General features: G+C 38.1%; 1 protein-coding gene across 1 annotated transcript; it reads left to right on the forward strand.

Moving 5' to 3' along the window:
- The first annotated feature begins 6232 nt into the window (after window positions 1–6232).
- On the forward strand, window positions 6233–22448 carry IL18R1 (interleukin 18 receptor 1). The gene is made up of 10 exons (XM_058800267.1): window positions 6233–6337; window positions 7374–7614; window positions 12851–13028; window positions 13938–14091; window positions 14642–14704; window positions 17053–17209; window positions 17390–17523; window positions 18308–18469; window positions 19999–20157; window positions 21790–22448. The coding sequence occupies exons 1-10, from the start codon at window positions 6289–6291 to the stop codon at window positions 22188–22190; spliced, it is 1698 nt and encodes a 565-aa protein (XP_058656250.1). The 5' UTR covers window positions 6233–6288; the 3' UTR covers window positions 22191–22448.
- Window positions 22449–23091: the final 643 nt, after the last annotated feature.

The following is a 23091-nucleotide window of genomic DNA, read 5'->3' on the forward strand; positions in this document are numbered from 1 at the left end:
CTGACATATTGAAGTCCAGGGGAAGATCAACAAGAGCACAGATCATACAGGGAGAGGACAAGTGTCCCTGTTTCTACCTACAATAATCTAATGAAAAGACAGAGAGAGAATGGATGGAACCAGACTCTTCTCAGACGAGCTCAGAAATGGGACAAAAAAGTAACTGTGACTAATTAGAACATAGGAAATTTATATTACATATTAGAAAAAAATTTCATCATATGCATGTTCCAAAGCTGGAACAGGTGCCCAGAGAAGCTGTGGAATCCCCATCCTTGTAAGTGTTCAGGTCTCCTTTGTGTGCACCCTGAAGAGGGGCTGGACCTGAGGACTCCCAGTGGTCCCTTCAAACCTGAATTATCCTGTGATGCTGTGATGTGGAGGAACATTTCAAAGTGTCCAACTTCTGTATTTTAAAATTTCTGAGAAACATCCGTGGTTCTATCAGACACATTATCTGTTCGTAACCTGCTTTTTTGACATCAGGGGAAGAAAATGCTGAAAAAGTATTGAACATGACTTAACATGTGCTAAGAATTAATATAACTTGTATATAGAGATAATAGATGAAGTTTAAGAAGGACTATTGCCACCTAAGAGCAAACAAGTTTAAACTATGGTTACAGGAGTTGGATGTGTTGCAATTTATGATGGAAATAATTTCAGTTTTTTTCAGTTAGCACCTCTATATAGTTTATGTTGGATGGAAAGGAAGATGTGAAAACTGTGAAATAACTGGTCTTCTCTAACTGATTCTCAACTGGTCAGGTCATCAGAGCTTCATTCAAAAATCTGTTTTCCAATCTTAGTGCAAACTTTTTTGTTCATCATGACATTTTCAAAATTAACATCTGAGATGTAGCTATTTTTAGTCAAGTTACGTATCTATTATCACACTATGAATTCTCCATTAAAATTGCATTAGTCAGAGAACTAAAAAGTGTAAAGTTTACTCTCCTTTCACTTATGTTCATGTATGACTATGACATTAGTTGAAAGGACCAATTGAATACAGCATTTTCTGCAATGCAGATTAAATCTCGAAACTTGAGAGTATTTCAAAAGAATATGAAAGCAAATAAATGTGAGAGAAGCTCATGGAAAATATTGCTGTAAAAGACTGAGTCAGAAAAAGAAGTTTCCAAACTGTAACTATGAAGACAGTCTGTGAAAGTAAGAATCTGATGATATTTTACTTTACCATTTTTTTGCTGGCTGCTAAATAGTTTCCAGACTGTCATATAAAATCATTATCATCTTTATGATATCTGTTTTCTTTTAGGTTTTAAAATCAGGTACTAAGTCATAAAACCAAAAGCACTGCACAGTATCTTCTACACATTTTTTAAGCAGTTATATTTATTTAGATCCTTAGCTTACTCTCCTGGAGTTGTGCTGATTTACATTATGCAAAGGTCTAGTTGTTATAGGCATATGCTTCATTCTGTGATGAGGAAAACAAACAAGATTAGACAGTAATATACTCCAGGGTTTCTTCTCTTCACCTCTGCAATGAAAAATATGCAAGAAAGCCAGCCCTGTGTAATCCCTCCCTCCTTTTAAGTGTAGCCTGCTGGTTTTACCTCCAAACTGGCCCCTCCCATTGAAATTGGGAACTTTTGCACCAGCAGCTGTCCTGGGTAAAAACCCCAAAATGTAGCTGTCACCAAACAAATTTCTGAAGATGAAAAGGGTGATATGCAAATAAAAGGATTCCTGAGGGAATGATTTTTTTCCTGATGTTATCGAATTTACTTTATTTAGAAGTACAGTGAATTATTGCACAGTGCTTACCAGATAAAGCATTCATGGAATTAAAAAGGGCAAGCATGCATTTACTTAGGAACAGGACTCAAACAAGAAATATGTCTCTCAGAAACCCCTGATTGAACCACAGTTCCAATATACCAACATTTGGCTAACAAACAAACTCAACTAATGGCATGATGGCTTATTTAGATGTTAATACATACACTCACAGTGCAGCAATGGAGCTACAAAATGTTTAATGTCCTGAAAGCTTCCATTATTCTCCCTTTGAAGAGGATATTGTCATAAAAACTTATGAGAACTGAAGAACTTAAGAACTACACAAGAACTTTTTGTGTGTGTGTGTGTGTGTGTGTGTGTGTGTGTGTGTGTGTGTTTGTGTGTGTGTGTGTCTTTTGATGTCTTTGCGGAATATCAGCCTTTCAGTGTTAGCTCTTTGCACCACCTCATTCTCAAACCAGGCAGCGGGATGGGGAGGAAGCTGTAGCAGAGGCAAAACTTGATATACTCAGCCCAATATACTCGTTCCTAGCGCTCCGTCCTGCCTCCAGCACGCTCCTACAATGTGCGTTCAGCGGAAAAGCGGAGGAAGAGGCGTTTCAGCCCAAGACAGCGGAAGGCATCACCTCCTTACGCCTTTTCTTCCCCTGAAAGGTTGTGAGAGGGCAGAGGCGCACACACCCACCCCTCTCCGCCCGCTAAAAAAGCCGAGCATCCCTCGCTGTGCCGGCGGGGCGCGCTCGGGGTGTGCGGGCCCTGCTGGCACCGCTCCGCCCGGCCACACCGCAGCCAGGTAGGGCAGCGGGACGGGGAGGCCAAGGCTGGGCGCGGACACCTCACTCCCCCTCGCTCGGAGGAGCCGAGCGCCCCCCCCCGCTCACGGCATCCATCCCGGCGGGGAGCCGCTCTAGCTGGCCGGAGACCGCTCCGGGTCACCCTGCCCGTCCCCATCCCCGCCCGTCCCCGGCTCTCACTGTCCGCATCCCTGCCCATCCCATCCCTGCCTGTCCCATCCCTGCCCGTCCCCATCCCTGCCCATCCCCATCCCTGCCCGTTCCCATTCCTGCCCGTCCCCAGCTCTGCCTGTCCGCATCACTGCTCACTCCCATCCCTGCCCGTCCTCATCCCTGCCCGCCCCATCCCTGCCCATCCCTATCCCTGCCCGTCCCCATCTCTGCCTGTCCGCATCCCTGCCCGTCCCGAGCTCTGCCTGTCCCATCCCTGCCCATCCCCATCCCTGTCCATCCCCATCCCTGCCCATCCCCATCCCTCTCCCTCTCCCACCCAGCCGCGCTTCCCTGTCCGTGGCCCTGCTCGGCACTCCCCAGAGTCACCTGTCTCAGACACCTCTGTCTGGGGCCCACGCTGTGCTTTTTCCTTATTATCCAGCTGTCATAAACAGTTCAGCTCCTGAAAAAGGCTTATTTCAACACACAGCCCCTGTCACTGTCTCTACACCATCTGCAGCCCTTTTCCTCACACCCGGGTGGCTTTGGAAGAGGATGGGCTCCCTCAGCACTGTTGTAGGTGGTAGGAGCAAAAGGTTATGCCTAAAACATTTGTGTATCAGCTCTCAAATGCCTTATTAAAAAAGTATTAATATTAAGGACTTGCTATTAACTACTCATTAATGCTAGCAGAAATGAATTTCTCCCATCTCCCTTTTCCATTTTCCTTCCTGCGATCAACAGTTCTCTTTTTCCATTTCAGAAGGTTTTTCAAACTGAAATATCTATGCATTGAATCACTTGCTAAGAGAAACAACTCTGTTTCAGTGATGAATGAGATTCAGAAGAGTTGTAAGTTCAAATTGCAACTCTCTGGAGTTTGGAAGACTCCCTCTCTATCCACTTTCCACCTGTCAAGACTTGCATAGTAAGTAAACAGCTTTGCTTATGTTCTTTGAAATTAAGAAAGATTTTCATTTTTACCAAGAAATTGCAATCCTGGCAGAATGCTGCTTGGATCTAGTATGGTTAAGACAACTGTTTGCTAAATATTTTTGTTTTCTTCATCAATGCTGCGTAAATTATGGCACTGTGTGGTAATACTTACATAAAATCATTCTAATACTCATATAAAATCAGCTTAAATTCCATAAGAAGCTGTTCTTAAAGAGCAAAGATTACTGCTTTCCTTTCTCAACCCCAAGATGATGTTTGGAACAGTCCCATGTTCAGAAGAACCTGTTGTGGTTTTTTTTAAAGGAAGTGACAACCCTTCAGGACCAAATGGAGTTTTCCAAAAGTGTTGATCAAAATTAGTTACTTGTCCAAAATTGAGGATCAATCGCTTCTATGTATCAGCCCAATTTCATTCAAAAATCTTCTGGTGATTCTTGAAAGTGGGGAATAATTTTAATGGTGCATGATTTTCTAATTCATGAGACATTGGTAATCCACTTTACAGAATTTAAAGTTTTGGTTTGTTTGAAATTTTTTTTTGTTTCACAGTGGCACAAGCATTTTTAAGAACTGTATTTTATTATTAAAACTCCGTCAGTGGTTTTAAACATGTAAAAAACATAAAAAAATACTTAAAGCTGTTGTCACTTTGAGCCTTATAGGCAACTTGTAATTTAATACATTTTCATTGAAACTGTCATTTCCATCTATTACCTTAGAATTTTGCTCATTAGTATTTCTGTACTCCTTTATTAGGTAGAGAATCTTTGCTTTTACTTTAAAATGTCTCAATTTTTTTCTGAAAATCAAAAATCTTATTCTGTTTCTCAAAGATTCTCTCTGGATTAGCTGACTTTCACTAAAAGCTCTTTTCTTTTTTTTACATTTTTTGCCCCCTTCTAACTTTTCAGTGAAGAGTACTCAAACTGTATAGCTCAAATCTTTTGGCCTACAGTAGAACAATTTCAGACAAATTGATCAGATTCAACATAATGACAAAGTAAGATTGAGGTCTTGTGTCTTGATTTTTAGTAGTCATGAATCTCAAACCTGGTCATTACTAAGTCACTTCCATTATGTTGTGTGCTTTCAACCAAGCTTCTACTGTGTGCTGATGTGATGTACCAAAAAAGAAGAGGATTTAGAATTAAAGATCTGGCATTAAATGATTCTATCTTTATGTGGTGGATCATAGTCTTGTAGTCACTAACAGCTGTATTTCTTCTGAATGTAATAGGATAGAAATGGAAAACAAAAATCAAGAATTTTAAGAGAGAGGCCCTTCTTTCCTTATGAAGTGCAGGAGTTTGAATCTCTGTGCGTAATAAGGAACAGAAATTGTGTTGCAGTATTCCCCATCCAGATTCTTTTAGCTTTCTAAATCTGGATCTGCCTACCAGGCTGTCTAAAAAAGGGATGTGAAACACTTCCTTCATCTCCTTGCAGTGCTTTAAGGGATGATGGCACACTTCTAAAGAACAGAGAAGAAACGCAGGAGAGGGAGGGCATCTACCCAATTTGGTGTCCTGCAATACTGCTGGAAATGCAGTAGCCTCCTGCCTCCAGACTCTTCAGGTCACAGGAACTTTCTGACTCTAAATCTTAGGACAGTCTCTTAAAGTTTGTGTTTTCTCAAATTGCAACAGTTTTACCCAATAAAAAAGAAATGGATTGCTGATGAGAGTTTTTAGCAGATCTCCCAGATCTCTGAAATACATCTCATGTGCTTTTGTCTCATCTATCCATCCATGTTTGGGTCACGCTAAGCAAGGTTATCTGTTTTGGATTCAGGGGCTGAACTGAGCTGATTGTGTATCTCACCTGTTTTGTAGCAAAACAGAGGCTGAGTCTCAGGAGCAGCTCTGTCTTTGGTACCTGCTGTTCTGAGGAACCTCAGAATCTGCTGTAAGCCAGTTTTAGTGGTGGTTTTCACTTGCCTTTGACATCAGTTGACTGCACATGAAGCAAGTGAATATAGGCTGCTTCTTGTCCTCCCCCTCAGTGGAAATGTTAGCACTCTCAGCTGGAGCTTATTGCCCCCACAGAAAAAATTGTGAAAGAAATTACGTCCCATTGATTTCCAACAGGCTCAAAGTTAGCCATCAACATATCCAATCTACACTATTGTGCAGTTCTCATTGAAGGCAAGGGAAGTTTCCAGTGGCTGTTTCTACAAGGTCCAGTCTTGCAAAATTTATTCTCTTTGTGGGGAAAAAAAAGCCCTGTCCTGTCCTGTGGTAGGTATCTCTAATCAGGATTTGAGCGCTCTTGTAATACTGCAAAATGCATCCATGAAATAAGAAAATGGTATAAGGAAATCCTGCAGTGCTTTCTGAATTTGAAATGAAATTGCAAAGAAAAATCTAGATACATTACCAGATATATGAAAATAGCTGTTATGATAAAAATATGCAGCTTCCCATTTGGAAAGCCCTCTTCAGCAGCAGGCAATAGTTACACTGCTCACATGCTCAAAGGAATCTGTTTCACTGGACTTGCGGTGCTGTGAATTTTGTTTTTTTTTTTTTTTTTTTTTTTTAATAGGCTTTCAGAACAAGCAAGAGCAATCCAGTTTCTTTTTGTTTGGAGAAGAAGTGAGAAGCAACTCAAGAAAATGATTCTGATGATTTTTTTAGTAACATTAGTCATGGAATCTTCCTCTGGTAAGTAAAAGTCTTCAATTCAGTAATAGACCATTCAAAATATGTGCCAGCTTCTTGACAGTTGCTTGGAGTAGGACAAGTTTTGTTTTTTGCAGCCAAACCTTGTAATTGCCAAGGTTTGGCAATTACAGCCCAGCTCCAGACTTGGGAAATTTGGTCCTGAACACCAAAATTATGAAATGAAAAAGCAAGGATGCTACCTGGAGAAACCTGATGATGTTGCATGTGACCATAACTGTATGAAGAGATATGGCAAACAAGAGTAAGAGTCTGCTTCTTTTTGTGCCATTCAGAAGTGTGGTCACAATAGTTGCTAAACAACAATAATCTCTGAGAACCTCAGGAGAAAGAGAGTCTGAAGCCTGATTTTATTTTTAACTCTTAATCCTTGATCATGGTTCCTTTTCCATACTTTTAATAACTTCTGTATGCAAAAGTAAATTTGGGAAATTTGTTTGGAAAGGCAGACTTGAAGACTAAATTTTACACACATAATCTCATTCCAAAGCAGTTTTCCAAAGATATTTGAATTTTTTCAGAAATATATCTACATAATTATTCAGTTTTAATTAAGAAGATAAGGAAATGCAAATGTTAATTTATAGGATCTGTGCTTTTATCTCAAACATATTTGTCAAGTCAAACCATATGTGAAGAATTTCTCCTCTCCTCTTCCATTTGTGGCAGCTGCTTTAATGTACAGTGGGGCCAGATTCTGCCTTTTGAGCCAATGAGATTCTGACACTCTGGAGCTCATGTGAAATAACCATAGAGATAGGGAAATGTCCTTCTATTTTCAGTCCTTTTCTCCTTCTGGTGTTGCTTTGGTAAGATGGAATAAAAGCTTTCAAAAGGCTGAGTTTTTTAGCGAATATTGCAGGAATAAATAAATAAATGCTGCCAAACCATTTTGCTGAAAGAAGTCTTTTCATAAAATGCCATCAGCAAGCAAATAACTTTAAAGTCAGGCTAATGCAATTTTCTGAAATAATAAAATAATGGCTTCCTAATGTATTTTTTTCCCCTTTTTCTGAAGACAAGTTGTGTCCCCTTCGTGCCTCCATTGATATTCTAGAAGGGGAATATTTTTTCCTTTGTTATCTTGAGTCAAGGCAAGAACATTGTCAGGAAGAATCATATACAATAAACTGGTACAAAGAAAGTGCTGGGAAGCAGCAAGTGATAAAGGAAACACGCAGAATTGTTACACAAATGAATTTTCTGGAGTTTTGGCCAGCTGAACTCAGTGACTCTGGGAATTACTCTGTCATTCACAGGTGGGTACACAACACACTGGGTGAATGTCTTGCCTGTGCATGTCTATGATGAAGATAATTTCTTTGTCTTGTCTTCTATAGCTAGTGGCATCCATATAAAAGGGGCTTGGGGAACTGCTCTAACTGCAGTGTCATGTCCCACTTTATTTCACAACAACTATCAAAGTAGACCTGAAATATTTACAAATGTCTATTAGGAGTTTCAGCCTTTTAAATGTTCTGTAAACCTTTTGATAAGGCAGGTAACCTTTTTGCTGGCTTGTGATTAATTACCTAAGAAAAATGAGTGTCAGGCAACCCTTCTGTCCACTGTCAAGAAAAAGGAAACGTTTGCTTGTCTTCTTCCCCAGACTTGTTCTTTCTTGCTGTGTTGAGTGGATCTCATGCTATGAGGCTTGCCAAATCATCTAACTGTATAGTAAAGATTAAACATAGCATAGTTGAATTCTGCTTTCTGTGCAAACCTTTGCCTGCATGGAGCCATTCAAAGAACAAATGAAATAATTGGATTTGATTTCTTACTGCTATAGAACACCATGGGTTAAATGGAGAAATGAGGATGGGCCTCCATTATCTGGTGGCAATTTTCATTGGAACACCTTGAAAGGGATTAAATCAAAGGTTTGCAGGAGTGAGTTCTTATGACTAACCCATAATTCAGCATTTACAGTTGAAGCAATGATTAATTTGAAGAAGATCACCTTGCATGTAATGATTTGTGCTGTTCTCCATGTAATATTTTTAAGGTTCTAGGCAGTTTTATAAAGGGGATGGGACTATGGATACTGAAAAATGCTCTCCACTTTATTCCAGAAGTATCTCAAGTTTGATAGTTTACAGTTCTAAAATAGAATTCAATTGTTAACTTCCAAGTCAATTTGGAAGCTGAAAACATTTTTTAAAAAATTCTTCCATGTATCATTACTGTTATCTCCTTACTGGTATTATTTTAAAAAGTACTGACTCATGGTATATGAAATGCAAAATATTTTAAATTGTAGGTTAAATATTGAGAAAAATTCCATTCATCTATGTTAAATTCAAGAGGATTTTCTTTAGGGATGATGAATATGGTAGTCTGTCTGGTTTGTTGTGCTGTTTTGTTGAGTTGATCAGTTTTCTGTATGGGCACTTCACAAAAAAGCTATTAATTCTAAAAACTCACTCCAATGCCACCTAATTAGTGTCACAAAATGCAGACTGACTAATTTTGGCATGGGGAAAGGTAGGTGGAGGTCATACCAGAATTTCCAGGCTACTGAAGGAATCTGCCATAATGAGTCCTAAATACTCATTAAAGGGCAAAAGAGAAGAGAGCTGTGATAACCTCAGCTTTAATTCATGATCATTGTGGTTTTTGGTTACTTTAAGGACGTGGGGTAATGACAGTAAACCCACAGTAAGTCACAAGAATTCTACAAAATTTCTATGAAAAAATGTAAACCTCAAAACCAAAGGAAACAGCCTGACATATAGAAGAAGGTGACAAGAAAAGAACTAAAGTAAAACTATTAAAATAAAATTTTTAAAAATGAATAATCGTTGGAAAACACAAAAATGTCAGAATCTTTTATGAAATTTCTTGATTTACTCATTTGCTTAAGAGAGAAAGAAAAAAGTTTTGATTACATCAAAGTATTCATTTGGAATTGAGAGTTTTGGTTTTCTCTTTTTTGTCTTGTCTTCTGGAACTGTTACATGCTACATTTTAAAAACCAGTTTTGAAAGAAAGTATTTTTGTGGGAAAATTTCTTACTCTGAAACATATTTTCTTTTCTTTTTTCTTTTTGTTTTTAATTTTTAAATTTCTTTCTGTTAGGCCCATATGAACACTAATTTTCTGTTAGGATCCGAATGATGCCAGAATCTGGTAATTTTCCTGTGGGAACTCTTTGCAGGTCTCACTGCTGGAACAAGAGGCATTAGGGGATTTTTTCATGGTATTTTAATGAGATCTTGGGCTTAGTTTATATGATGGTTCTCACTATTGGCAGGCATATCAAATGAGTTATATTTCAGTAAATACAGAAGGTTATTGCAAAAACAGAGGACTTTTAGAAGTTTCTGTAGGGAAAAATTGTGGGCTCTTGTGGGCTACTGAACTTGTTTAAGATTTAATAAGAACGACTGAGTGGAATTACTTTAATTTCAGAGTATTTATAGTAGGTTAAAAGTTCTACTTTTGAAATAAGATATGCTAAGTATATTTTTATTTATATTTTTAATTTTTAACTATTTAGAGTTAGGTGTTTGTAAGCTACATGGGAAATAATTTTCATAATACTTATAACTTTAGGCAGTTTCAGGGAACAATGTGACAATTACATATACTGCAGATTTTCAAGAAAAAAAGACAACATGTTGACATATTTTTCAAACTAATTAAATGTAGGATTTTTTTCTGATGTGTTACAACTGACAGTATGTAAGAAGGAAGAGGTGAAAGTAATGTAACAATGGTTTTATGATGTTGTAACCACTTTTTTTTTTTTTTTCTTAAAGAGGAATCAGAAGTTTTACAGTTAAACCAGATGTGTCCTGCTGAGACCTACATAGACAGCTGAAGTGTGCATGCATGTGTGTTGACATGCTCATGTGTGTTTGTTAGTACACTAGACTTAGGATACAAATTCAGGAATCAGTGGACATCACCTATAGGCCTGACTGTGTCCATCTTCAGCAACATTCTTGAAAATAAGAACTGAACTTAGAGTAAGTGTGGTGAGCAGCAAAAACTGTGTCACAGGTCTTTGGAAAGATTTGTAATTTTTACGGGGTTTTTTTTATAGCCTGTATCCTGTGGCTGTCAAAGAGAAAAACAGAATACAAAAAAGCAGGTCATCAGGTTGCTCTATTTTGGTAACCTTGAAACTGAGAGAACTTAGAGGTTCCAGAAAAAACCAAAAAAACTGCAGACAACCATGATAAACACATGATAAATTTTAAAATCCAAATATTGCTCAATTTTTCAATATGTTTAGAACAACTGAAAGCCATGGGAGCGTACATATAAAGTTAATACTGTAGTTTGGAAAGCAGAGTGACAGCTTCTGCAGAAAATTGCAATATCAAGATAACACTGGCTTGTTGCAGTAAAATAGCCAAGGGATTACTTAGAATCGGCTATGTATCCAGTAAGCTTGATTTACATTCTCTAAGGGCTTTCACTTCCCTGTATCGTCTTCTGAGTCAAGCAAGATTTTGTGGTTCCTTCTTGGTGGGTTTGTTGAGGGGGGGAGATTGAAAAGCTGTTAAACCAGAAATGGTTTTGTTCTGACAGAATATCACTGGAGACTCTCAGCAAGTCAAAACAATGATAAAAATATATAACAATTCAGACACTAGCAGTTTAAAAAATACAACTAAATGTTTACAACTAAATGTGGTTTGTGTGTGTGTGTTGAAAACCATGGTATATGGCAGACAACTAGAAACTATGTATGAAAAAATTCATCTTTGTTTGCACTGGTATGGTTTTAATACCTTCCAGGGGCATTCTCCTTGCCAGATGTTGGCTCATCAGGCAGAATATCTTGATCCACTTTCAGTGGTTTCCCCAGGTAGGATCACAGAATAAATCCTCTGTGGAGTAACAGTGATGAGGTGAACATGTGGCTTTATGGACCCTTTTCTTTTATCTGCTGAATCTAGAGAGTAAAATCATATGCATTTCATGTCTAGATCTGTAATTAATTCTTTGACAGTATTCAGATTAGTAGAGTGATGCCTAAAGAAACACAGAGACACAGTGGAATTAATTGGAATCAGTGTTTATGTCCACACCTAAACTTATCTTAGGTACTTTTACTGTCAGGGAGGGAAAGGCCTTTCTGGGTCACAGGTGATCTTGTCCTAAACAAAATATGAATAATAGGTCTAATAAACTGCACTGTAACAGGGTGACTTCTGATGTGGTCCCACTGCTGACTGTGATTAGTAGCTCTGATTTAAATGTGCAAATAAGATGTTTTGTAAATAAGAATAGGTAAGAAGACCTCCACCCACTGTGAATACCCACATGAGCTTGTCTCTGATGGAAAAGCTTTCGTAAGGCTTTTCCTGTTTGTGACAGCATAGTTGGCTCATTTTCCAAAACCACTGTGTTTTGGTTTAAAGAGTTTAAAGATCCAATTACAGCTAGGAGTAATGAACATCTCAAGTGAGTAGAGAACCTGTGTAGGTTGAAAAAGGGCTACAATGCAGAGAGGGTGAGCAAGATACAAAAATACATTTGTTTGGGGAGCTTAAAAAGCAGAAAAGAACCCAAGACTTGGTCTAAATTCAATATAAAAATGATGTCCTAATAGCTCTTCTGAATCTTGTACACTCAAAAGACATGTCAAGAATGGTGTTTAAGCTGCTGTACTCACCAGGGATGCTTTTCCATTCCAACTCCTTTGTCCTCTTGGACTTTCTCATTGAAACAATTCTTGATTAGTTGCAGTTCTGGAAGAAATTTTCTTTTCTTGTAGGCAGGAAGATTCAAACATATTTATGAAGACATGACTGACATTGGAGGGAAGTTGTCTGTGATTGCAGCTTTTCCAGAAAACAAATGAGAGCTCTATGCACTAATTGCAAAATCTCACCCATTAACTGACAGAATCTCACCCACTAACTGACAGCAGCATATGGCTTTTTCTTAAGCTCTAACTTTGCCAAATAAAAGTTCTTCAGGTTCCTTTCCCTTGGTAGTCATGTATTTGGATATACCAAACAGTGAAATTACATCTATAAAATGATTCTTTCAAGGAATATATGAATAGAAGCTAGTAGATATCTAAATATGAACTATCTTATTTCTAATTTTACAAATATATTTTTCTGTCATGGCTTTTAATCTTAGCAACACATAGTAAATTAAACCTGTAAAATCTTCAGCTGATTCAAGGTCCAAAATTCTTTGATGGTCTCACGTCACTATGGATGATGTCACAGATTGTTGCATCCTTGTTCAGGTCTATGTAGCATATATTGTCATGTTCCATAGATATAACTGTATTGTCAAATGCTTTGTGATAGTGCATTTAGTTTAGGTAACCTGTTCGGTTAAAGGGAATTACACTAATTTGGGAGTGGGAAAGTGATAAAGGGAAATAAAAAGTAATTTGCTCACTGTAGAGGCACTTTCTACCTAACAGATGTATTTGAGAATTTATTTGTGTTTTGTAACTCACCAAGCTGCATTATATTAAGAAACTCCTAAAACTGATTTTGCTAATTTTTTTTTTCTTAGCAATGGAAAACAAAATGTCACAATTCAAAAGTGGACACTGAATGTACTTGAAAGAAATAAAAGCAGCTGTTTCAATGAAAATCATTTAACTACAGAAATTAAAAGTGCTGGAACTGGTTATTCACTGAAATGCAGCGATTTGTCTGTCCATGAAAATGACAGCATAACATGGTATAAGGTAATTACTGAAACAGTGTCACTCAAATCATTGGCTGTAGAAACAAAACATCTGATTGCAGGAAATATTAATTGCAAACAAATTTTTAGAAGCATCTACAAACATTGTAAAGCCTTAATTTCTCATGGGATTAGGGGGAAAATCTTTGGACAGATACACAAACAAAGCTTTTGTCTGCTTTCCAATTTGTTTAAAAAAAATACCTGTTTCAGAAGTTATTAAACTAGTAGTTTGGAATGATAAAAGATTTGATGTGCCTGTCTGTTTGCTGATTTTGGCAGCAGCTGGTTTTGCCAGCTGCTACTTTGCTGATACAGATATTGTACTGATGCTAAATGGGATGCCAAGATTTTTATTTTACAGTTGGCATGTACTTGTAAAGTAGTTGCAAAATTTTCAAATTTGCTGTTTCTGAACAGTGTGTAACAGATCCACTTCTGTTCATTTTTGGCAATTCATCTCTTTGGGGTGTGCTCCTTACTCCTCTCAGGTCTCATGGTTGGAGTAACAGACCCTGTTCACCCCAAGATCAGTCAGCTTCAGGAAGGGATTTTGACTGATTTAGTCCAGGCATCTGGAGTAGCCTGGCAAGAATGAGCCACAGCCCTGTTCTCTTGTCTTTATGGGCCTGGGAGGATGTGACCATTGATGGATAGGGCCACAGGTTGTTATGCTTTCCTCTATTGCAATGTTCTCAACTTCTATTGGGTTAAATGTTCAAATGTTGCATTTAAGTGACCTTGAATGAAAATTGGGCCTGCACCTCTTTTGGGTCAGACACATATAATTGAGATAGTGAAAAGGTGATGGTGACACTGTTTCCAAAAAAAAATAAAAATATTTTAATTTCTTTAATATTTTGAATGCATGTTTGCTGCAGAATAGTATTTTCTGGTTTTATTGATGCAGGACTGTAAGAATTACGAACATGAAACAGAGAGGGAACTACATTTTAGAGCCTTAACAGTACAGAACTCTGGGATCTATACCTGTAAAATTCTAATCAGTCATGAAGGAACAATATACCACAGCACAAATACAATTAAACTGGTAGTAGAAGAAGGTAAGAAAGCTTTCTAAAATTTCGAAGCATACTTTTTGGTTCACTTTACTTAGGAGATTTTAAATTGCAGTTCTCGTTTGATAAATATATACCAGGGGATAAAGTCTGGTAATCTGAACTACTTCAGAATAATTTGAGAAGTAAAAAAGTGGAAGTTGAGATATTACCAGTTTTGGAAAATGTCTTTAGTATGGTTTCCCTGCAGTTTTTTTTTTCCAAAATAGGTGCTCTAAGTAAGTCATACAACTTAGTAAAAATTTTGCCCAAGAGTCTTTCCAACCATTACAAATTGTACTCTGTATATATATATATGTGTGTGTGTGTGTATATATAAATATATATATATATATATGTATGTATGTATGTATGCGAAAAAAAATCAACAAGACATACTGGGTTTTAAGCTACTCAGTAACACCAGAACCCAGATATTGTTCTGTGAATTGAATGAAATGTTTGTGATTAATTTTACATATAGAGCAATTATGTAACATTTACTGTGGAAGAACATAAGTGAGGTATTACTTCAATAACAATACTTCTATTTTAGATGGACCAGAGTCTTTCTCTTTGGAGATAGTTGGACGTGATGAAGAAATTGAAACAGAAATAGGTATGAAATTAATACAAAAATCTTTGAGGTAGCTACTCCACCTACATGCTTTTGTTCTGATTTCTTTATGGTTGATGGATTGGATAAGTGCAATCAAACTAACTGTGCATCATCCAGTATGTGATCTAACCTCACATCTGGTAATGCTTTGCCTAGTGTATTCCATGATTGATACATAAGTACACTGAATGTACCTTTCACAGAGGCAGAAGCTGAGGCTGCTGTTACAACCTGCAAGAGAAGGTGGTGATAAAACATCTCATCATGGCTTTCTTTTGTAGATAGCAAACCCCATGAAGGAATGTGCAAAAGATGCATGGTTTACTCAGTGAACAGCCATAATGAGTAGCCCTGCTGATACCTGACGTGATTGAGAATGTTATTCTTCAGGGAAATGAGGAGTGTGAGGTGTGACAGTTCTGGCAATGTGTTCATGTACCTCTGGATTGTCAAGAGACCTTACCTAGCTGGAAGTAGGTTAGATAAAATGATCTGCAGGCTTCACACAGTCTTGGACAGGATCCAGTATTTTGTGATTGAGGCTGTAATTAATTTTTTAAAACAGAAATTTACCAGTCTCCTCTCCTCTCCTCTCCTCTCCTCTCCTCTCCTCTCCTCTCCTCTCCTCTCCTCTCCTCTCCTCTCCTCTCCTCTCCTCTCCTCTCCTCTCCTCTCCTCTCCTCTCCTCTCCTCTCCTCTCCTCTCCTCTCCTCTCCTCTCCTCTCCTCTCCTCTCCTCTCCTCTCCTCTCCTCTCCTCTCCTCTCCTCTCCTCTCCTCTCCTCTCCTCTCCTCTCCTCTCCTCTCCTCTCCTCTCCTCTCCTCATCCTTCCTTTCCAAGTTTTACTCGCTCCGTGGCTCATGTCTGTATCTCATTTACTCATGTAGGACCTCAGATGCTAATTTTCCTTCCTTCCTATCAGTACTGCTTGGTAAGTCCATTTCCCAGTGGTAGTACCAATCCTATGATGCCCCATGCCTTCCAACCTCCCAGAAGGCCCTTCCTGCATGTTTCCTCCTCGTTACTGTGCTTGTCCCAGCCCTTAGAAGCCAGCAGGGTTTGGTATCAAATGCCTATGAACTACCTGTCTTCCATCCCCTATATGCCTTGATAAGATGATTTGATAAGGTCATTGAACTTCCTGCTGAGTGATGAGGCAGATGGCATGGTGGAGAGTGAAGGGAATTGAGGATGAGCCAGGTCCATGATCTTTAAAATCTATCATGATGATGATCTATCATGATGTTCTATGATATTTGCCTCCAAACAGCTGTTGTGTATGGTGGAAATGCTGGAGTTGCAAGGCCAATGATACTAGGTTAGGTCTGTGCAACTGTAATTTGGATTTCTGAGGTCTGAATCTACGGTAGCCAGTTTTTCAGCTGGCTCATGCTTTGAAGGTTCTAGAAGTACCTGATACGTCTTGAGAAGCTTTGTGTGCTCTTAGAGAATTGCTGGGTAATTGCTTACTGGAAAGTGTTTCTGTATGATGGTCTGAAGAAGGACTAACATGCATTTTTCCTGGCTTAATAAAGAGTATTCTGGATGTGCTCCCTAGAAATGATGCTGCAATAGCCTAGAAACTGTGGTTGCAGCTAGCTTCAGGTCAAGCTTCCCTTGACAGGATTTAAAAAATCTCACACTCCAGAGCTGCAGTCCTCTGCCCTTATTTTTTCCAAGTCTACAGTTGTCCTCTTAGTTCTGCAATTTCTTAAAACTATTGGAGCTTTATGGGATGGTTCCTGTCAGTTACACTTAGTGCTCTGAAGTGGGACAAGTAGCTGACTAATTAAATGACTTGTTGAGTATTCAGGAATTTCCAGTGGTGATACTGAGATAAGAATTTGTTCTGTGCATGTGCTTTGGTTTTGTTCAGTAGTCATATTTAGTTTCCCTATTACAATTAGTTGGCTGTAATTCCTCTTACCAGTTACTTACTTTTACCTGGCCCTGGAACACTGGTGATAGGTTTTCCTTTTCTGTTCTCAGACTGCAGAACACAGTCTGGTTTATAGAATCATGGAATATCTCAAGTAGAAGGGACTCATAAAGATCATCAAGTCCAATTCCCTTTAGGTCTCGAAAGCCTGAAATTCTCAGGTCTATTTAAACCCACCTGGCTTTGATGATTTATCTCAAAGAAAGCAATGGATGATTGTCACTCTGCTGCAGTGCATGAGGCCATCACCAGTGCAGGTGTAACACCTATAAAACATTGAGCAGGGGCTACAAAATTTAGAAGGGAGCACAGCTTATAAGATATGTTTCCTGGAAAGCTGACACTTTACTGCACTGTGTGAATGGATACTACTTCTCACTAAATCTTCCCATGTTATGCTTTTTCTGTAGGTAAAGAAGAGATATTCAATTGCACAGTTTTCTTGGGTGATTATATGCAAGAAGATGCCAGCCTCTACTGGTTAATTAACCAAACATTTCCAGAACAATGCACAGGTATCCCTGAGAATGAGCCTCCAATATGTGAAGAAGAACTCAAAACACTACAGTAGGTTTCCTGAAAATGCTGCATTTAGTATGTGATAATGTCCTACACTTTGTGGAACTGCAAATTCAGTAAAAAACACATCCTGAGGGTTTTCTCTAGAAACTTTTCCTCAAAATCTGCCTCTCAGATGGTTTTAGGTTTTTGCACAGATAGTGTTGCTAACGCCATTCCTTGTTGCAGGTTGGGAAACAAGTTCTATATCACAAGGCTACTACGGATTAAAAAAGTAAGAGAAGAAGACATGCATCATAATTTCACCTGCAGGTTGCAAGTTGATGAAACCACACAGATAAAAATAGTAAAACTGAAGAAAGGTATGGCATAAACTAGAAATAATTTATTAATCAGTCTTCTCAATCCTGAGGGCATTTCAAAACACTGCTCTAAATACTGTCTGCTTATGAAGGCCCTCACACACCTAATGCTGGACCTAACAGCCCCTGGGTGACACCTCCTGCTCTCAGACAGGGACAGGAGGAGTGCAAAGCAAAAGAAATACTGGCTACAATGAGCATGTCTTGAGAATGTCTTCATAAAAACTTCACAAAGATTTAAATGTTAAAAATCTGGTTTTGGAACTAAAATTCTCAAAGATTAATGATGATAATGATGATGATAATGAAGAAAGGCATGAAAGAGACTAGAGAAAAAAAAGCAAAAGAATCTTGGCCAAAGAGATTAAATGGGACATTAAGGGCTTATGGATGGGACTGAGAGAGGGGTGAAAGGTAGATAATGAGAAGAAATGATAAAAAACCTGAAGGAAACTCTTCGCAAAAGTGAGTGACCATCATTTTGGGATCCTCACATGTGTGAGGACCTGTAATGTCAGTCTTGATCTCACATACCCTGCACACACACAAAGGAACTGTAGGTGATTGTGTCCCAGATTGTTTCTCCCGTTTTTGCAGTAAAACATGTTTTCTAGTTTCTCTCTATCTTAGTGTGGCATGCATATGTGCCTGAAATATTAGCAGGAAAGGATCAACATGGTGTTTTTTTGAGGTGATATTTAGGTGCCATCAGTATTTGATACTGTAATCTTGTTAAATAATACTCTTTGTTAAGGCTGTAATTTGCTTTTTTTCTCTCTTACAGGGAAGATCCAAGACTTGCCAGTGCATGTATTTACCACAGGAATGGTCCTTGCTCTGCTGTTTTCATTTGTTGCCATAGCTGTGGTGTTTGTGTTAGTGATGTTTAGGGTCGACTTCGTTCTATTTTACAGAAATATTTGCAGGAGAGATGATACTGCTGGAGGTATGACTTTGTTAATGCTGACATTGAAATAAGCATATTGATGAAAAATATTTTCTGGCAGGTTCTATAAAGTAATCAGCTTTGAGGAAGATAAAAAAATTCTTAAATCCAGGAGAGGTGTGAGAAAAAACAAAGAATATATAAAAGAGAACCTGATGGTCAGGTGCTAACGTGTGTTTGTTGTATGTGTGTGGTTATGGCAGCAGGTAAACACAGTGAAGAAGCTGCCTCTGGAGCAGGCAGTGGAAGGGATGTGGTTGGATGCTGTTCACATGAGCTCTGTTCTGCCATGTTCTTCATCACAAAAGTTGACAGGGGTGGAGAGGTTTTCAGTTGTCCATGAAGGTTTTCAGTTATCCATGAAGAGGATGAACACTCTGGAGTTTTCAGATGGACAGACTGACACAAAATTTGTTTTCACCTCACTGATGCACTTCAGGAGAGCAGGAGTGCACATTACCAGTATCTTACCAGGCAGCAGCTCTGTAGCCTTCACAGCGAGCAAACCTGACAACTACTCAATTTTATGAATACTTTTTCTGAATATTGTGGTGACAAAACTTTCTGTATATATGGGTCTGATTTTCTTGGTCTTTCTTGGTCTCTAAATCAGCTTGAATATAACTTGAATAAAGTGCAATGCTTGGAGACTTTTGGATAATGGGTGGATGTAATTTATGCCTGCCAGTGTTATTATCTACTTGTTGGTATCAGCTACTTACATTTGCTCAGGGAGGGTCTCTGAGAACCTGGACTGTGCTGCCCTGGAGGAGCTGCCTGTTGGATATTAGGCAATGGATTTCCTATTCCTAGAGCTCTTGAAGGTGTGGGGTTTCACAGTGTTTACTTTGTGCTCTCTCTTACGAACTACCTGCAGTAAACCATTCAGAAAGGGAAGCAAAGAAGTGCAGTTTCAGAAGCAAAGCCATGTGTGCTGGTGTATCAGTCCTGGTAGTTGCTCTGTGGCAGTGTGGTGGACGTGGCCTCTGGATGGATATTTGATTTTCTGTCTGTAAATTAGTGCCCCAACCCAGACCAGACATGGCATACTCTCATAACAAAAATAATTAAATGGTTTGTTCTCTCTTTTGCCGGCATCCATTCCACTTGATACTCTTTGACACAACATACAATAAATGTTGAAATCTGCAACATCACTTAAACAGCAATTTTTTCAGTTTACAGATATCTTTTTTGCTTCCCTTCATATCTTGATTTTCACAGATGTGACATTAATTGGTTAAATTAATCTGATTTTATTTTAAAAACACCTTAATGCAGAAAGGAAATATTTTTCAAGTATTTTCCAAATGCAATCAGAATCTTTTGTATCAACCTTAAGTTTCTTTAGGATTTTTTTTTGAATCTGAAGGAGAGTTTTTGAAGACTCTTCAAAGTCTTCAGAAGAAAGATCAGGGGTTTCTAGATGCTTTACCATGGAGATACTAAGTTTGAAAACCAGAATTTTGAATCAGATACTGGATTTCTAATGGTTGATAACAAGGCAACAATTGTTGATTTATTTTCAGATGGAAAAGAATATGATGCATTTGTGTCTTACCTGAAAGACTGTGTTTCTCCTACTGAAGAAGAGAGAGAATTTGCTTTGAAGTTATTGCCCACGATATTAGAAGAAAACTTTGGGTACAAGTTATGTATATTTGAGAGGGATGTATTCCCTGGAGGAGGTAAGTGCATTGAATATTCCTGTCATTAAATAGGCTCCTAGTTTTCACACCAAGGTAGAAGTCTATAATTAGAAGGAATTCTGTCACGTGTTGTGCATTGAAAAGTTACATTTTTCATTTAATCTGGACTGTGTGCATGCAAAGTTTGGTTGCAAACATTTACATGTTTTATAGTTATATTTATGAATTCATATACCCTTGCACATGCACTCATAAGTCATTAATTGCAAAGAATCAAGATGAAAAGATCAAAGAGCAAGCATCAAGAAGGTTAAGGTGTGGACACAGAAGATATCACATATTTCCCAGTAATAGTGCTTTTGCTCTGCTTTTGCTGAGGGCCAATGAATGAACTCACATTTATTGCACAGAGCAGCTGATGACTCTGGTACTAGTAATTCTTAGGTAACTTGTAGGATGTTTGCTGTATCTTCAATGTGATGGTTGAAACCATTTTCTGAATGAAATGGGTGCCATAACAAAATTGAAATAAGAAATGGAATTTTGTTTGGCCTATGGATGTATCTGGCATCTGCCTTTTGCTTGGATAAAAGGTACTATGAGTTTCCATTTAGTCGAAGGATCCAGCTGAGGAATGAAATTTCATTGTGCAAACCACAGAACAAGAGGATCAGTTAGCCTCCTTCATTAACCAGGATCTTGTCCCTTTATATCCATTCCTGACAAATTTTTCTATCCTGAGAGAAGCCACAGCTCTTCCAAGCCCTTTCTTCTTACCTATTCTCCTTCTTTAAGTATTAAAAAATTGTTCACTGAAGTGTACAGTCTGATTCTTTCAATAGCTTTAGATTATTTCCTTTTCTTTGGTCTGATCCATTGTGAACACATAAAATAGAATATTTCCTTCTTTGTACAGGTGCCTTTGCTGTTGTAACACCCTTGGTCATATCCTACTTTTACCCTCAGTTTTCTCTTGCATAGGATAGTTCTGAGGTTTGCTTTGCCTTTCTCTACAAGTCATGTTTTCTAGATCTCTGCTTTATGTAGACTCTGTCCCATGGTGTTAAAACAAGCACTGGAAGCTGTTAATGAAAATTTAATTTGATATTTAAAGGGTAGCACCATTCACTTCCATTCGTCACTTTTCATACCAGAAGTCAATCTAAAACACGATTGGTACTCCTTTTGTCATCACATGCTGGTCTTCTCAGCTCTGGATTACTGAAAATAGATTTGGGTGTTTGGTGTCATAAAGGAAGGTATAACCCCAGGGTTACAAAATACTTGGAGAGAAGTTGCTATTTGTGCCTTTCTGTGGAATCACTCGAATGGTATCTATTAGGAAAGAGCAAAGAGATGTCTGGTTGGGGGAAACCTAATTTTGCTGTTGCCTTCTGGCCATGTGACTACTACCAGACAGCAGTCTAGGGTAGATGGAGGCTATCAGTAGGCTTATGTCTGCTCTAGAGAACAATCTTTCACCATAACTGAGTTAATTTTTGGAGACCCTAATATTTTATACATATTAATCTCTTCATCAGGACAGGATACTTACATGCTGTCACTTTATAAGAGGGACATTTTTAGTACATATGTGAATTTAAAAGATAAGTTGATTTGGTCCCTATCCTTTCAATCTAATATAACAATAAATTTATCTTTAATTTGCAGCACTTGTTGATGATATCCACTCATTCATTGATAAAAGCAGAAGATTAATCATTATACTGAGCCAGAACTACATCTCTGACAGAGCCATATACGAACTTGAGAGTGGACTGCATAAAGCTCTAGTTGAAAGAAAAACTAAGATCATATTAATTGAATATATGCCTATAAGTGACTACAATTTCTTGCCAGAATCACTGTCACTTTTACCATCAAAGAGGGTGGTGAAATGGAAAAAAGATAAATCTCTTCCCGTGAATTCCAGATTTTGGAAGAACCTTCGGTACCTGATGCCAGCAAAGCCTATCAAGACAAAGACCAAAGGGCACTATAATAATCTTGACTCAGGCTCAGAAACTGCTCAACCCTGGACTGAGGGCTGTGACTTTAAAGCAATCATATAACAATTCTGGAGACTGAAGATGTAGCAGAAAACTGTGTGTTTTTCTAACTAGTAGAACTAAATAATCTAATATTCTGGGAAATAGTTGATTAAGAGGCCAGCTCTGAGATCTGAGAAGAATGCAGAAGTCACTGCAGTGGCCAGGATGTCAACCCCAATTGAGAAATCCTATCCTAGAAAAGGTTTCCTCAGCAATCTGCACAAGGAGCAGAAGTTTCATTCTGCTTAGGACTTAGCACATGGCATGAAGCACAATGAAAAACATTTTTATTTCATGATTTTCAGTGATGTAGAATGATACTATTTTTACTATTTTTTGCATATACATTTTAGGGCCTTCAATAAATAAACCAGTACTTACAATCTCTTATTATTAGGATGCTCTTTGTTTTATATTTTTGTATTTTCTAAGGATTGTAAGTAGACCCAAACAGCTCCTGCCTTAAAGAGCTTGGCATGCAGGCTTTGGGCAACATCAAGTAGAAAAAACCCCAAACCAACAGAGAAAAGGGAGGTTATAAAAACTAGGGCAGTTTTATTTATACTGTTCACTTTTGCACTTAATAAAACTATATTTCTCCTTCTTCACATCTGTGGCTTCCATTTTTGCTGCAGCTAGACAAGTAATATCATGAATGAGTGCTTTAAGGTTGTTTATAGAATCACTGACATATGTGTTGGAAAAAGTAGATTTAATATAAAAGTGAAAAAAAGTTCATTGGCAAGGTTCACTCTACTACTTACTGGACAGCTAAAGCACACAGAAAAAGTCAAATTAAAATCTAAAATCAATCAATCCAACCCCAAAATCAACCCAAAAATTATCTATGAGGAGGCTGGAGGGGGAGTGGGGGGAAGAAAAGAGCTAGGGTAGGAAAAGGTAAGGATAAAAAGGAATTAGG

The sequence above is a fragment of the Ammospiza caudacuta genome, chromosome 2 (assembly GCF_027887145.1).
Source record: "Ammospiza caudacuta isolate bAmmCau1 chromosome 2, bAmmCau1.pri, whole genome shotgun sequence".
Classification (NCBI taxonomy): Eukaryota; Metazoa; Chordata; class Aves; order Passeriformes; family Passerellidae; genus Ammospiza; species Ammospiza caudacuta.

Bases quoted from the DNA above. Each gene is read 5' to 3' on its own strand.
- IL18R1 (XM_058800267.1), top strand. From the start codon at position 6,289: ATGATTCTGATGATTTTTTTAGTAACATTAGTCATGGAATCTTCCTCT. The intron at 17,210-17,389 runs GTAGGTTTCCTG...TCCTTGTTGCAG, and splicing joins GAAGAACTCAAAACACTACA to GTTGGGAAACAAGTTCTATA. The intron at 17,524-18,307 runs GTATGGCATAAA...TCTCTCTTACAG, and splicing joins AATAGTAAAACTGAAGAAAG to GGAAGATCCAAGACTTGCCA.